This window comes from Prosopis cineraria, unplaced genomic scaffold, assembly GCF_029017545.1.
Source record: "Prosopis cineraria cultivar Desert tree isolate PC_DT_omini unplaced genomic scaffold, ASM2901754v1 PC2243, whole genome shotgun sequence".
Taxonomy (NCBI): Eukaryota; Viridiplantae; Streptophyta; class Magnoliopsida; order Fabales; family Fabaceae; genus Prosopis; species Prosopis cineraria.
This window is the reverse complement of record NW_026557568.1, coordinates 1-16,687: the sequence shown is the minus strand read 5'-3', so window position 1 is coordinate 16,687 and position 16,687 is coordinate 1. Positions and strand designations below refer to the sequence as shown.

The 16,687-nt window shown below is 33.2% G+C and overlaps 2 protein-coding genes across 2 annotated transcripts; one reads left to right on the top strand and one right to left on the bottom strand.

Annotated features, from left to right (window-relative positions):
- The first annotated feature begins 3,927 nt into the window (after positions 1–3,927).
- On the top strand, positions 3,928–5,144 carry LOC129301593 (probable glucan endo-1,3-beta-glucosidase A6). The gene is given in 3 exon segments (XM_054940149.1): positions 3,928–4,019; positions 4,113–4,599; positions 4,601–5,144. Coding segments are annotated over 3 exon segments (1,080 nt in total). The 5' UTR covers positions 3,928–3,970.
- Positions 5,145–6,310: 1,166 nt separating this feature from the next.
- On the bottom strand, positions 6,311–13,078 carry LOC129301592 (glycerol-3-phosphate acyltransferase 9-like). The gene is made up of 14 exons (XM_054940148.1): positions 12,823–13,078; positions 12,663–12,714; positions 11,350–11,503; positions 11,071–11,128; positions 10,587–10,705; positions 10,284–10,383; positions 8,851–8,946; positions 8,656–8,752; positions 8,247–8,334; positions 8,073–8,169; positions 7,818–7,903; positions 7,604–7,723; positions 7,129–7,227; positions 6,311–6,511 (listed from the first exon to the last, which is right to left on the bottom strand). Exons 3-14 carry the CDS (start codon positions 11,469–11,471, stop codon positions 6,463–6,465), a joined length of 1,131 nt encoding a protein of 376 aa, XP_054796123.1. The 5' UTR covers positions 11,472–11,503; positions 12,663–12,714; positions 12,823–13,078; the 3' UTR covers positions 6,311–6,462.
- Between the last annotated feature and the right edge of the window lie 3,609 nt (positions 13,079–16,687).

Genomic DNA, 16,687 nt, shown 5'->3' with positions numbered 1-16,687 from the left:
CTGTTCTCATATAAATCATGGACTTCCTTGACTAAAAATTAGGTGTGGGACTCAATTATGGAGAACTTTTTTCTTGATATTATTTGTATTAAATCCAAGAACTTGCGTAAATAATACTTAGCTTCCTCCCCCACTCTTTTTTATAAGGCACATATATAAAAAAATGTTTAGTCTTCTTTATTAATCACTAAATAGGACATTTATTATATTTTTTGGATTAAAAATCATTTTTACTTTTCAACTTTACCTAAAGGGTATTAAGGACCTTAAACTCAACTATAGGTCAATTCTATACCCCAATATTAAATATTTCCTCCTTCATCACAATGACATCAATTATTAGTGAATCTCACTACTTTTAAATAGTTTTTTTGAGTTAAGGGTCATTTTTACCCCTCAACTTTTATTGGAAGAGTCAGTGAGCACCCTCAATTCAAATATTTTATAATAAAAAAATTAAAAATATAATGTGGGGCCCACTAATGGTGAGAAAATAGTAAGATAAGGAAGGAAATATTTAAAATTAAGGGATAAAATTGATACATAATTGAGTTTAGGGTCCTCAAATCTTTCGGGTAAAGTTAAGGATAAAAATTAATGACCCTTTACCCTAGTAGTTTTTAAATTATTCTGATTATAAAACTATTAGAGATGGGGAGAGAGAATGTAATACTTTTTATTTATTCATACATTATTTCAACACACATACGTGTAGTTAAAATATATACACAGATTGTTTCAAAATATATATACACACCACACAGAGATTGTCCCATTTCACAGAAGATACATGACACATCATTTAATTGGTCACATACAATTGTGGCCTACTTGCTCTTCTGATGTAACTACCGTCCTTGGAATGGTCATGCTCTTGCCTCTTCAGCTTGCTCAACTGGCTCAGAATTTGAATGACTAATTTTTCTAGAGCTGTTTAGTTTTAAAAATATATATAAATAATATTATCACTCAGATGACTTTAATTAATACATTCAAATGTAACCACCATTTGACTTTCTTTTAAAGAAATAAATTATTTAATTTATATAGTCTTGATTCACTTGTAATTCAATTTTAAAATAATTTTGGTGTATGCTCTTTGTCTATTGTAATTTTGACTTGGTGCAAGTTAGTCCCTATAATTTTTAATTATTTGAAATATTGGTACTATATTTTAAAAATAAAATTATAAAGACTGAAAATATTTTTTACAACTTAGGGACAAATGTTTAAAATTGTTAAAATTATAGAGATTAAATTGTATCGAGTTAAAGTTTGTGATGTAATATGGGATAAATATAATTAAATTTAATTTAGGATATTAAGGTTATCCAATAGGGATATTTAAATAAAGATATTGATCTATTAAATTAGCTTTAATTATTTATTTTATTGTTATTTTAGATATCAGTATCTTTAAGATTATATTTAAATTTAGGATTTGAGATTTGAATTTACATTATTGGTATTATATTATTTTAGAGCTTTATAAGAAATGGTGTAATATAGGATAAAATATAGTTAGATTTAATTTAAATATTAGGGTTATCTAATAGAGATATTTAAATAAGGATATTGATCCATTACATTAGCTTTGATTATTTATTTTATTGTTATCTTAGATATCAATATCTTTAAGATTATATTTAGATTTAGGATTTGAGATTTGAATTTAAATTATTTTTATTTTATTATTTTAGAGCTCTATAAGTAGAACTAGGTTTTTTATTTATATTCAAATTTTAAATATTATTGAATAAGAGTTTTTAAGAGTTTTGGCCTTCCCTCCTCCTTTTCTCTCTGTTCCCCTTTGCCCTTCTTGTTTTATATCAATTTAGTACTAAAGTTAGGTTTCCATCACACTCTTGTTAGGTTTCCATCACACTCTTGTTGCCAAGCTCACTTAGAAAGTATAACTTTTTCATTAAAATTTAGAGTGCCAAACAGGTATAATAAACTCACTATTCAAAGCCACTGACTGGAGTGCCTTCATCACCTTTCACAAATTTTCTCACTAATGGCTCTTTGAGGTTTGGAACATCTCTACATTGCAGCATTTTGAATAATTCTTCATTTTTTATTGATTTGGATTTTTGTCTTCCAAAAAAAAAGAAAAAAAAAAGGGGAAAAGAGAAAGGAAAAGAAAGAAGAAAACAAAAAAATAAAAAAAATACTTATAATGCTTAGTTGCCAATATGAGCACAGCTATATACACATTTAGATTATCGGTATGAATATGCCATTCTACCATAATATGCTCAACAACGAAAGCATTATGCTCAATGGTATACCTATCTGTCACAAGATACTTATGAGAAAGAGAGCTATTGGTATGGTTATGAAGAATAACAATATGATTATACAAGTCATCGACAGTATGAACATATACTTATTGTGACAATTATGAGCATCGCCATCTCCAGTCAAAGTATGCTAATCATAAGCAATATGAGTACAAAGACCAATACCGGCATGAGTACATTAAGCAACAACAATATGAACATCTTAATAGCCATCAACATGATTATGTTTATCAATATGATGATGGTACCTGTTGCCATTATGAATATGCTAACTTTTAGGAGGACATAGACCAAATTATAGTTAAACTGGATCGCTTTTAGCAAAAACATATTGTTATTTTGACAAGCTTAGGAGGGATTGGGTAGAGTTAAGAAAGCAACATATGAGATTAAGAGGATGATCAATCAATTGAAGAAACAAATGGAAGAACAAGCAACAAGCGAGCCAACAATGGCAGAAGCTCCTTCCTTCCCAGTAGAAGATTTTCTAAACAATGATCAAGTTATCCACTGTACACCAATACAAGTGGCTGCTTCTCAAATTGTTTCTAGCAACGATTAATCTCATCATGCTATAACTATTTCCTATTAGTAGGCTACATCTCCTAAGGTCATTTCATTGCTTAATGGTCAAATCTAGTAATACTCTGTTTGTTGGAAAAGTTTTCCAAAGATTTTGCATGATCAAAGTACTCACTCTAGTCAAAGTTTTTTCTTTTTCTATCTAACTTGTTGGAAGGGATTTCTAGATACTTCCCCATATCAAGTTGCTTGCTCTTGCCAAAACTTGCTTTTTCAATGTCTCACCTATTGGAAAAGGTTTCCAGATTTGAGCACTTCGCTAAAATTTATCTCCCTTCCCTTCCTAGATTTATGCCTTAATTTTAACTCATCAAAAGCCAAGTTCTTTAAGCAAGGGAGAAATTGTGTAATATGAGATAAAATATAATTAGGTTTAATTTAGAATATTAGGGTTATCCAATAGAGATATTTAAATAAGTATATTAATTTATTAGATTAACTTTGATTATTTATTTTATTATTATCTTAGATATCAGTATCTTTAAGATTATATTTAAATTTAGGATTTGATATTTGAATTAAATTTTTTATTATTTTATTATTTTAAAACTCTATAAATAAAGTTAGGTTTTTCATTTGTATCCAGCTTTTAAATATTATGGAATAAGAGTTTCGGCCTTCCCTCCTTCTTTCTCCTTCCCTCCTTCTTCTTTTCTCTTTATTCCCCTTTCTCCTTCTTGTTTTACATCAGTTTGTGACTAAGTTATAATCACGAATTAAAACTATAAAAATTAAATGATTAATTTTCACCTCATAGAATGACTCAACATTAATATTCATTATTATATATCCCACGCTCTGTTTAACCCTCAAAAATACCAAACCATGTGGACATTAAACCAAAAGATTATCGGCTTTAAACTATTTATTGTTTAATGTCACCCACAAAGATGCATGACTCTAGCCTCTATGCAGTCTTCATCTCATTTTCTTTTCTCTTTCCTTTATCATTTATTTCATTTTCTTTGCCACTCTCATCTTTTTACCCTTCAAAAGCATACAACTGCATTACAAAATTAAACCGTTGTGTCACTAGGTGGGAAATTAAAGCAATTATCACCAACCTGGAACTAGAAATTAGAATAATGGACGTTCTTCTAGTTACCTTTCTCTTTTCTTTACTTCCAATATCAAGTCTGAAAACATTCCCTTCTTTTTTAATTTCATCTTCTCTTCAAAGCATATCTTCTGCACTATGTAACACCATCTCTTTCTTTTCTTCGACAGAAGCAGAAATCTCAAGCAAAATCGGTGTGAACTATGGCCAGCTTGGGAACAACCTGCCATCTCCGAGACGATCAATTGAGCTACTAACATCAATGAACGCTGGACGCGTGAAGCTGTACGATGCCAACCCAGAAATTCTGAATCTTCTATCGGAAACCAAATTTCAAGTTTCCATTATGGTCCCGAATAATGAAATCTCAAGAATTGCTTCAAACCAAAGCATGGCAGATGAATGGGTGAGACACAATGTTGTCCCTTACTATCCCAAAACCTTGATTCGTTTCTTACTTGTAGGAAATGAAGTTCTTAGCGATTATTCAGTACAAGGCCAGAAGATTTGGCTTGATATGGTGCCAGCGATGAGAAGGATTCAAAGGTCTCTCCAGTCTCAAAATATTACTAAAATTAAAGTTAGCAGCCCAATAGCAATGGACGTTTCAGAGACCACTTTTCCGGTGTCGGCCGGGACATTCCGGTCCAGCGTGAGACACTGTGATGGTACCAATGCTCGAGTTTCTAAACAAAACCAACTCATTCTTATTCATTGATGCATATACTTATTTTCCATGGTCATCCAACCCCACCAATATCAGCCTAGATTTTGCACTTCTGAGAGGAAATTTCAACATCACGGACCCTTTTAGTAGCTTGTCCTACACCAATTTGCTAGACCAAATGCTTGACTCAGTTATCTTCGCCATGTCAAAACTCGGCTTCCCCAGCATAAGGCTGGCGATATCTGAAACGGGGTGGCCTCATTCAGGCAACATAGTTGATCAAGCTGCCGCTGCTGCTGGTGCAAACATATTCAATGCAGCAATGTACAACCAGAATCTCATCAAGAAAATCACGGCAAACCCACCTCTGGGGACGCCAGCTCGACCTGGTGTTGTGATTCCAACGTTCATCTTCTCATTGTATGATGAGAACATGAAGAAAGGACCAGGAATAGAGAGACATTGGGGACTGTTACATCCAGATGGAACACCAATGTATGAAGATTTTGCTCCACTAAGCATTAATGCAGTTTGAAATTACCCTGAATAAGGGCTAATACAATTTCTCAACTTTTCTTTTATGAATAAGTTTCCTTGCTCTTCAATATCCGTGTTATAGACAAATGATTGAAGAATCCCAAATAAGATATTTTGATGAGCCATAAAATTAAGCAGCCCATGTACGAAGTTGTGGTATGATGATGCCTTCTGAGCAGAACCTATCTGAATACTAATAAATCGAGAATGAATATTGGGTCAAGATTGCTTCAAATACCACAGCATCATTACGATGACCACAATGGCCACACACTTTGTATTTAGTTCTTATAAGTAACGAGATTATTTAACTTTTGTTCTTTGGCCACACTAACGGAGTTTTTAATCAAGTTGGTGTCAATCATCCATTTGATCTCTCAAATTTATTTTTATGACAGTTTTATTACTTTATAAATTTAGATTTTAAAATATGATAACATTAATCATGTAAATCTGAATGAGCCAAATTATTATTTTCAATAATTCTTCGAAACTAATGCAATCAAACTCCCACCTACTTCCTGGTAAAATACCATGGTATTGAAAACCGGACCGGACCGGCCGGGTCAACCCGGAAACCGGTGAACCGGTCCCCTGTCCGGTCTGGGTTTGCACTTAACCCGGTGAGGGAGTGAACCGGTGTAACCCGGTCAACCCGGGTTCAACCCGGTATAACCCGGATAACCCGGTGGGTTGACTGGGTTAACCGGGTTAATATTTTTTCAGACTTTTACCCCAAAACGATGTCGTTTTTGATTTTTTTTTTCATTTTTAATTTTTCAGAGCTCTGAGTTCGAAAAAAATAACAAAAAAAAGTAAAATTGAAGTCAAAAAATAAAAATTAGAGATAGAGCATGCTAAGTCCAAAAATATAGTATTTTATTATTGTTAGACTTTTGAGTGGTTGGATTTGGTTGAATGTTTTTATAATTAATGTCTTTTTATTTAAATTGTATTATTTTAATCATGACCGGTTTGCCACCGGTTCAACCCCCGGTTCAACCCTGATTGAACCACTAACCCGTGACCCAGTGCCATGACCGGTTTAATGACCGGTCCGGTTTTACGTACCTTGTAAAATACACACTATTTTAACCTGATGAAAGTCAAATAAAATGATAAAAAATTTTTGGAAGTCAACAATTTAAATGAGATGTAAACAAATAGTCAAAAGACAGCGAGCACCATAAGTTTATAAGGCAACTTATTCATATCAATCCATATATATAAATCAAACGTCATTATAAAGACCGCGTCTAGAGAAAACAAAAGGGCATTGAAGGACAAAAGTGTACGGATATACAAAAAGTTGCACATCATTTTTCCTCCAGGCGTCGTAGAACTGAGTCAGCAAAGTTTTGTTGCCTACAAATGCCCAGAAACCAGTAAGTGCCATGAATCAAATTTCTAAACCCAGATTTATTTATTTCTTTTTTTTTTAGATCTAATTTAATATCATGACCCATTACATGCCAACTCTAAAAAGCAGAGTCAATTAGAAACTCTACAACATAATCATTTCATAAAGAAACTATTCTAAACCCAAAATGTGCAAAGTAAGAAGCAATTTACAACTATTAATCTAATATTTATGTATTTAACCAACAAGTAAATCAAATGGATAAAATAGTGCCAAGGCAAGAAATTTGTAAAATTTTAGAAGTAACTACTCATCCAACAAGTAGTTGTTCCTTTAAACAAGCATACGAATGTTTGTTTCAATCATCAACGGTGATTGCTTGAAGGGGCATATATTATAACCTACCAAACCATATAGTGCAAAACAAAATAGAACAACAAACTAAGTGTACTTCCCTAACTAGGTAGGCCAATGCATTCATCCACACTGTTAATGAGTCGTGAATAGTGAGAATTGTCATAAATTTGACATTTTTATTATTGATATTGACTATAAAACCTAGGTTATTGGCCATGTGATAGCAAAAGGTGTGCACCAAGAGAAATTAAGTAATAGAACTTACTTCCCTTCCTTCAGCTTTGGGCTAGGACGAGAATACTTTAGATATCCATCCCAAGGAACCTTTTTGAGGCCAGCTCGAACAGAGATTATGTCTCTCACCCTACATTAAAGTAAAATACAGACACTTTCAACACCTAGAAGATGCCAAGCATAGACTTTCATGGTAACCATTCCTGCTAAACAATTTCCTAATAACAATATACTCCCTCCATTTAAAAACGTAAGGCATTTTTAATTAAATATCACTCCGAATAAATTAGTTAACCAAACATACTGCCTCTATTCCATAATTATCCTCATTTCATAGAGTGTTTTACTTAAAAATAACTATAAAATGATTCATTTATTAAGGGCAATTTTCGAGGGGGGAAAAACACATTCATTACACTTGAAACACTAAAAATACCTCACATTTTTAAATATCCATCCCCTTAAAGGCATTTTTTTAACAGAGGGAGTAGAGGAAAATTATACACCTCTCAGCAAACTCAATGGCTGTTTCTCCTGGCTTCAGATTCTGTGGCTCCAAGTACCAAACATCACAAACAACAGCCCAAGATGTCATTAGCTGCAGCAGATGCATAGTGAATGATTGCCTGCCAATGCATGAAATCCAACCATTACACCTCTAATACAGCAGTGGAACAGTGAAAATATAGAAGTAATTAACATTGAAAAGCATAACCTTACTTTCGACTATTCCAAAAAGCATCCACAAATATTTTATTGTATTTTATTGCAACTGGGCAAACTGTGCAGCCAAGTTCAAATGCACCCTATAAACATCAATAAACAAGTTAAAATGCTTAGACGATAGATTTGGGATACAACTAAAGTACAAATCAATGTAAGGGATGGAGGAGTATCAGAAACAAAAGAAAGAAAGAACGCCCATTGCATAAGTGTATAGGTGAACGCAACTGCATTTTTCACAGATACACGCACCTTCTTGAACATGACAGTGTAGTGATTATTTACACAAGTTCCTTCAGGAAATATCAGAAGAGGATTATTGTCAGCGCCCTGGACATGCTCCCTCAATCTGAAATATTTAAAGCAGACAAGTCAAGAAAGATGAAATCTGAAATAGATATTTCCTAAATTTTCATTTAAACTCACTTCTTGGCAACAATTTCTCGATCCTTTGCCTCAGAACGATTGAACCAGATACATCCTACACTCTCCAAAATGGTGCTCTGCAATAATCCTACACAAAACAGCCAATATTTATAAAATTCATAAATTACTTGTTTTAACAGGAAATTTCCCAAAACCCATTGTACGTTAACAAGCTTTAGGTCATCACTAGTTGTTCATCACATGCCCTGTTCTTCCCAGGAAACAATTAAACCAACCAACAGAGAGAATAATGCTAACAAGAAAAAGGTTTAGATATATTTATGAAGTCATCCTGATAGTGGGGTACCATTACTTTAAAACCAAATTACCCAAAGATGTCATAATATAATATATATAAGCTATTATACTATATATAAAGAAACAATTTTTAGTTGAGGAGGATGCTTACCAACCCATCCAGGATGCTTCTGCATAATTACAGCAAATGCAGTCATCTGTTCTAAAATAATGAAATCAATCATGGAAGTGTGGTTGGCCACAAAAACCTGTTCATGAAATGTAGAGAGAACTCAAATTATCAGTCAACAACATTCACATTTACCTAAATGTTAAAATAAGGTTACATCTGATATGTTAGACATACCTGCTTTGGTCTCATGCTAGGACGTGGCCCATGATATTTGACAACTCCAGTCCATGATGCAACAAAAAAACTGCACATCATCTCCACCAATGACCTCTGAAGGACAAGTTCAATTTATCATATCCAATTGATGTATAAAAGTCACATCAGAATTGTACAAGACAGAGAAAACATAACAGACTGTATCTTTAGATTCTCAAGACCATTTGTGCTAATATCATGGGTTGGACTATAACTAGTCCCATGCACTCCACCGTGTACAGCATCCTTCAAAAAGATGAGTTCATTTACAACATTATGCACAAATTGAAATTATGCCCACCAATGAATTGGCCAACCTTTACAGTATGAACCATAAAATGTAAAAATGATAGCCATTCACTGGTAGGTTTTGGACAAAACAGTATGTCATTGATTTTCAATTAGTCTGATTAGTAATATACTCCCTCCACTCCTAATTATAGGACCAAGTTTTAAAGTCCTATTTGGCCCTAAATAGAGGACAAGATGTTGTTGTTTATTTTTTCCAACCTTACCCCTCATCAATTTCAGCAAGTTGTTGGCATACTTCTAATTTTTATACAACACTTTATTATGGTCATTAGTTACATTAAATGGCAAAATTGGAAGGTCACATTTTTTTACAAATTTAAGGTATCAACTACCACTCCTTGAGAACCATGAAATTAGTTTACTTTGTCCTAGAATTAGGACCGGAGGAAGTATTTGTATAGGCAGTTATTTAACAATTTACTCTTCTTCCACTGGTCTAATTAGTGAATGGAAAATTCTTCAACTACAATGGTAAAGTCACATCATCTAGAGTAAGATGAATTGAACTCTACGAGGCAATAGGTACTCGAGTAACAGCAAATTATACAAAGACTTGCTAAATTATTCCAATAAAAGTTTGAAGTTGAATGAACACAAGATAACATTTGAAAATAACCTAGAGCATGTGCCTCTTAAGATGCCTCTCTTAAGTTTTGCTAAAAACATACATGCACTCCCTCTATTTTAAAAAAAAAAAAAACTTGAGTCCAATTTTTATTCTCAGACTAAAATAACCTCCATAAAAAATATGTAACCAAGTTGTCTTTTGCCAGAATACAAAAGAGGGTTGATAGATGACATTTTAGTCAAAACAAAACGATTAAAATTGGATTGAAGTGTATACTTTGAAGTTTGAAATTAAAGGGGACGCTTCTGCAATTGCAGCAAAACTCAAGGGATGTTTGCGTCATTTATTTTTAAAATGCGTACATTTAAAGAAACAGCATGACAACTAAGAACCAAAATTTATTGTGTGCTTTAAAACTATTTAAAACCAAACAGTCTAAGCCTTCTTTGTTCTTTTTAGTGTACATATATATTAAAAGGGAGGGAGAAAACTAAAAATTGAATGGGATAACATGGGGTGAAAATATAGGCACCTCAATCTTTCTCCTCAACTTGTCATGTCCCTTCAGTAGGAGATGCACAGGAATAAAGGAAGAAAGAAATATTATCCATCCTATTGTCAACACTAGAACCCTGTAACTTAAAATAAGAAATATTAAAAGGCCAGACATGATCAACAGTAAATGAGTTTATATGAAAGACACAATGGAGATTCATACATCAAGTTTAAAAGGGAAACTTAATGTAACCAAAGTTGAAATTGAAACCATATACAAAACTCTTCTTTACATCATCATGCATAATTTTAAGTAACTGTAGAAAAGGTATAAGCTAACCTTGCAGGGAACAGTATCAAATATCGAACTAAGACTCCACAACACCACAAAGGGAACAAATAAACATTCCAATTCCAAGGTTCAGGAGGATTTGACTTGAAGCATCTTGTGAACGAATCCTATCCAACACAGAAATTTTCAATTAGTGAGCAAACATCCAAAAGTAACAAAGGTCAAAAACAAGGGGTTGAAAACCATCTCCATTTTTGTGTGCACACATGTGCACCCACACATTTTATGAGCTTGAGAATAAATTGCTGATTCTTAATGCAAGCCTAAATAATCTCCAAGAACAGAACCAAACAAATTCCCAAGGAGAAGCAGTACACAACAGCTAGTCTGTGTGCCTCTTTTTTTTTTTTTTCCGAAGCCTCAATGCCTCATGATTTTTAACATATCATAATCATTCATCTAAAATAATGGAGGTGCACCAAAACCACAGAAGTAAAAAGACAGCAAAGTTCAGAAAGAGGGCAAATCTTACATCTACAATGGCACCAGCTGCCTCAGACAAAGTAGGAGAAATGTTGAGCAAGTCACGCCTGAAAACCAATAACCAAGTAATACAAATCTAACGAGTTCTGACTGTTTGCCAAGAATTTTTGGAGAAAAGATGAACAGAGAGGGGGTAGTTAAATTTTACAACAGCAAGTAAATCTCTACACTCCAACAGAATCACTTGAAAACAAAACTGCTCGTATCATACAGCTTGCTATTAACATTCAAATAAATAGCAATTGCACTAAAGGAGAAAGTGGCATACAGGCAGAGTTTGCCATGAGGTTCTTGTTGAATAGTGCACCCAGAAGGGAGGTAATCTTCAATGTTGGGTCGATCAAGGTCTAATTCAGAACTAGAAGACTTGAGCTTCCCAGTGGTACACATCTCTATTGAGCTTTCACGACAGCCGGAGATTTCTGAAAGACACAGTTAACACTGAATCAGTTGATAATTATGTTAGAAAACCCTTATCAATCAAGTTCATCAGAGAATTAATGATTTTGATTGGATCCTTGAAAATTTTCAATCAGGTTCAATTCCAAATGGAATGTGTCCAGTGCAAAAAAATTGATGACTTAATTCAGAAAAGAGTTGCTAACTTGTTATGCTGTCCATTTACCAACTCTATTTGGTATGGTGATAACTTCAGACAAGAAAACTCCTTTTATCTTGGACATGTCCTATAATTTATAGTTAGTGAAAGGGCGTGGGGGGAAGCATTCTCCTCCTCCTTATCCCATTCACTGCCAGCAGCACTCCAACTGCCTATATGAACAATCTGAAGATGGAGATAACCCGCCTCCCAGTCTTCTTCCTTTTTCAAAAATTAATTGAATAAAAAACTGCTCCTATCTTACAGCTTGCAATTAGAATGCAAATAAATAGTAGTTACACTAAAAGAGAAATATACATAGAGGCAGAGCTTACAGCTTGCTATTAATTAATAAAATTAATTAATTACTTAATGTAAAAGGTTCTAAGAGGAAAAGGAAGACTGGGAAATGGGTCATCACCACCTTAAGATTGTTCTTATTGGTAATTGAAGTAGTCAACAGTGAAGGGAATAAAGAGGAGGAGAATGCTTCATCCCACCCCCTTCTACAAACTATAATTATAAAACATGCCCAAGATAAAAAGAGTTTTACTTGTCTAAAGCAGGATTGCGCATGGGCCATTGTACGCAGCCTGTCCAAGCAGGGGCCAGCCCCTTTTTCAAGGCTGTCCTTTTTATTCAAACCAAGAGAATTTAAACAGAGATTCCACTTTTAAAGGAATGATTGGAGCAACAACAAGAACTTTGAAGCATCAATATTTCAACAAGGAAACCGCATTATCATCACACACGAGTCTCAAAATTAAACTTAAACACTTGAAATTATCCTATATCGTGTGGGACCAAGAACAACAAAACAAAAAGTTTTATACTGCTACAATTTGTGCTTCTTGAATACTTGAAAGTAAAGCATTTATACTGTGGGTATCCGTTCTCCTTAGCCCAAGAACAACGAAATTGATTTCCACAAAAACAGGAGGAATCAACAAATTTTAAAAGGGAGAAATGCAAAGAGAGCTTACATTTCCGAAGCAGTGACTGATGTGCCTGGCCTTTGTGGTTTTCTTGTCGCCTCTACAGCAAATGAAGAAAAAATCAGAGCAAAACAAAGGATGAAAGCCACGAAGAATAACCATCAGATCGCGAACACGAAGAAGGAGGAGGAAGAAGAAAAAGAAATACCTCGGCCGTCATGAAGAAGAAGAAGAAGCAGACACAACGGCGGGGAACAAGCGGCAGATCTGAGATGAGAGAGGAAGAACCAGAGAACGATGCGACCTCAAGACTCAACAGTCACGATGAACAAGGAGAGAAGACGATGACGGGCGGCGGAGATGCGAAGAAGAGAGAGAACGGCGTGCTGCTGTGAGTGCGAGAGCGAGGCTGCGTCTGGGAATTGGTTTCAGTGAGCTCATCAGACATCACTCATGAGAACATGATCATCGCTGTAATGCAATGTGATCCGGTTTTTTTGAGAATGACATTAAGAGCCTTAAAAAAATAACTTATTACATTGGAACCTAAATAAATTTAATAATGCTCTGCAGGTTTTGAAAATTTATTATAATATTTTTCACATCAAAAATACAATTTTACTCTTTGTTTGATTTGAATTCAGAACTTGCGCGAACCCTCGAAACAACGGAATAGATCATGCACGACACAATATCATTATATGCAAGATGATGTTCACGCACACTCAACAGAAAGTTCATGCATTTTGATTATTTCACTAGCCTAAGTTTTAACAAAAATGATTACACAGATTATGCACGACATAACATCTACTATACACTAAACTATGTCCATGCATGCTTAACAAAAAGTTCATGCATTTCGAATATTTCACTAGTCTAGGTTCAACAAAATGACAAGTTAGACAAACCATACACGACATAACATCTATTATGCACAAAAAGATGTCCACACATGTCAACAGAAAGTCCATGCATTTTCAATATTTCAAAAGCTAAGGATCAATAGAAATGACAAGTTAGGCAGACCATGCACAACACAATATCCACTATGCACCAGGCGATGTCCATGCATACTCAACAAAAAGTTCATGCATTTTCAATATTAAAAAGGACAATTACATCATATATGAAGAATTTCATGTTGGTACTAGCCTAGGTACTAAAACAAGTAGCCACATAAAATTTGACATGATATTTTAAGTCTAATATATACAAAAAGCTTGCCACTATATCCAAAACATCTAACAGTTACTTCTCTATATACAAATAAAAAATATCTATGATTCCCAATTACCTAAAAAATATTACTTAAGAATGCTTCCATATATAATTATAGTTGTCTATATACACCAAAAAGAACAATGTGACTACTTCTCATGCTGGTTAGGATTGCATGTCTTGCGACTATATCCAACCTCCCCACATTTTGAACAATGATAAATCTTTCTTTATTTTAATCTGCAATGAACAAATTAATCTAAATAAATGTCCACATATAAAAGCCCAACTTTTATTTTTCACAATTCAAAATTCAATGTAAATAGCTTAAAGTTTATTTTTACACAACAAATACTCCAATGTCTTTGACAGCAAATGTTCTTCACATTGAGAGTTATATTTTATTCAATTCACATATCAAATCCAATATAAACAAATCAACTATCACTATTGTACAACAATTACTCCACTCTAAAACTTTACAGCCAACTTAATGGTTTAGCAATCTTTAATTTAAATTAGTAGGTTAGGCTTAATAAAATGCATAAGTAGGCAAATAATGTATAACACAATATTCACTATGTATAACACAATATTCACTATATACAACACAAAATTCATATATTCTCAACTGAAAATCCGTACGATTTTACTTTATCAGTAAATTAGGCTCAACAAAATACTCAAGTTAGGCAAATAGTGCATAACACAATATCCACTATGCACAACATAAGATTTCATATATTCTCACTTTAAAGTCATGTGTTTCCAATTTATCATTTGGCTAAGCTTAATAAAATGTACAACTCAACATTCAACAACTCAAAGTTCATTTTTACACAACAAATACTCCAACATTTTTGATAGTAGATTTTCTTCATATTGGATATATTTTATTCAGTTCACATGTAAAAGTTCAATATGAACAAGTTAATAATCATTATTGTATAACAACTAATTCACTCTAAAACTTTTATGATCAAAATAGTTCAACAACCTTTAGCTCATATCAGCAATAGAATTATAAATAAATAAGTAAACTTGCAGGCTTAAACATATGTGCTTCACGCGAGAGACCTATTACAACTTCAATAACTAAAAGACTCACATGCACCAAATCAATGAGGGAGAAATAAAATTGAAGATCCTTACCTCTAAACAATAATGATAGAATCTTCAAGAAATAGATGATGTTACTCGAATAAGCACAACGAAGAAAATTAACAATGGTTAGCGATGTGCAATACAAGGGAAAATAAGGTAGAGAACCAACTACAATGCACAATACGAGAGGAACAAGGAAGAAGAATGAACGAAGAGGAAGATCCCAACCACCATGGTCCTCCTCCAACGGGGCAGTAAGGGATTGAGTTCCACAAGTCACCCCCTACAACTGCAACCAATAGTGACTCAATGCAAGAAAAGGGAGGAAAATTATGAACTGTGCTTCATCTATCAACACCCACAACTTCTACACTCATCCACGCCGGTGACGATCAACAATAGTAGAGTGACGACTGGTGAAATGAGAAAAAAACAAGAAAAACAGTGAACCGTGCTTCGTCTATTTCATTTCTTTGAGGGTTCGCACAGCTTTTCTGATTCAAATCAAACAAAGCACAAAATTATATTTTTGCTGCGAAAAAATATTTAATTGGGGTCCCAAAACTTGCAAAGCAATATCAAATTTGTTTAGACCCTAAGTGCAATAAAGTTTTTTTTAGGACCTTTAATGCCATTCCCCTTTTTTGTTCAATAAATATTTTTAATAAATATAAAATCTAAGTCAAAAATAAAAATTATTCTAAACCTAGAATTTCAAAAGATGAATTTATAAATGCAAAATTATAATTTTAAAACTTTAAATTTGGATGATTGAAATCAAATTAAACATCCAAATTTAATCTTTTTTTACTTTTTATATTTTTAAAAGTATTTAAGATTAATGAATAAAAAAAATGACCAGTACGATTATTATGTTAGCATTTAGTAAATAATTGTTGAGAGAATCACATCCAAGGACCACTCAAAAAATTTATACAAAAATTAATAAGAAATGAATTGTTATTAAATAAAAACATGGATTGGACTTGTTATTAATCTTTATCTATAAATAAGCTTTGAGTGGCTATTGGATGTGATTACCTACAGTAGTATCAGCTTCTTCTGTTAATTAGATTAACAGGATTAAGATTAGAAAACTAAAAAATAAATAAAATTAAGATATTAAATTGAAATTAAGTAAAAAGTTAGGTTAGAAGATTAGATGTGTTTTTTTTTAATGATCAAAGGAAAACTAACAAAATTAGGGAAAAAAAACACAAAACAGTGAAACACCAATAAAATTAACCTGGGTCGACTAGAAGATTAGATGTGTTATTCGACTTTAATTTATTAACAATCGACTCTCTAAACTCATTTTCAAGCTCACTGATTCTATATATGACGGTTAGATTAATGAAATGATTATTCAATTTCTTGAAGGAAAAATAATCCTTTGATCCTAATAGTTTCACTAGATTTTCAACTCAGTCCCTATATTTTTTTTATTGCCGTGACTCAATTCTTACATCTTTATGGAAAAATCACAATTAAAGACTCAGGAAGAATATTAATAAGACTATCACAAAATTTTGAAATTGAATTTAAGGACCATGATTTTTTTTCCATGACCTTTTTTTTTTGACATTACAAGAATGATTATTTAAATAAAACACCCCTCTCCCCGTTTGTACGAGTGGTGGTCTGGGCGGGCAAGTAGCAAGTAGTATATCCAACAAGTGGCTGTCATTATATTCATTTTAGTCATTGTGAAATACTCGGTGTGGTTCCCTCCTCTTTCCTTTGATTGT

Bases quoted from the DNA above. Each gene is read 5' to 3' on its own strand.
- LOC129301592 (XM_054940148.1), bottom strand. From the start codon at position 11,471: ATGTGTACCACTGGGAAGCTCAAGTCTTCTAGTTCTGAATTAGACCTT. The intron at 8,753-8,850 runs GTATGTCTAACA...TTTCATGAACAG, and splicing joins CTAGCATGAGACCAAAGCAG to GTTTTTGTGGCCAACCACAC. The intron at 8,335-8,655 runs GTAAGCATCCTC...TGTTTTGTGTAG, and splicing joins GAAGCATCCTGGATGGGTTG to GATTATTGCAGAGCACCATT.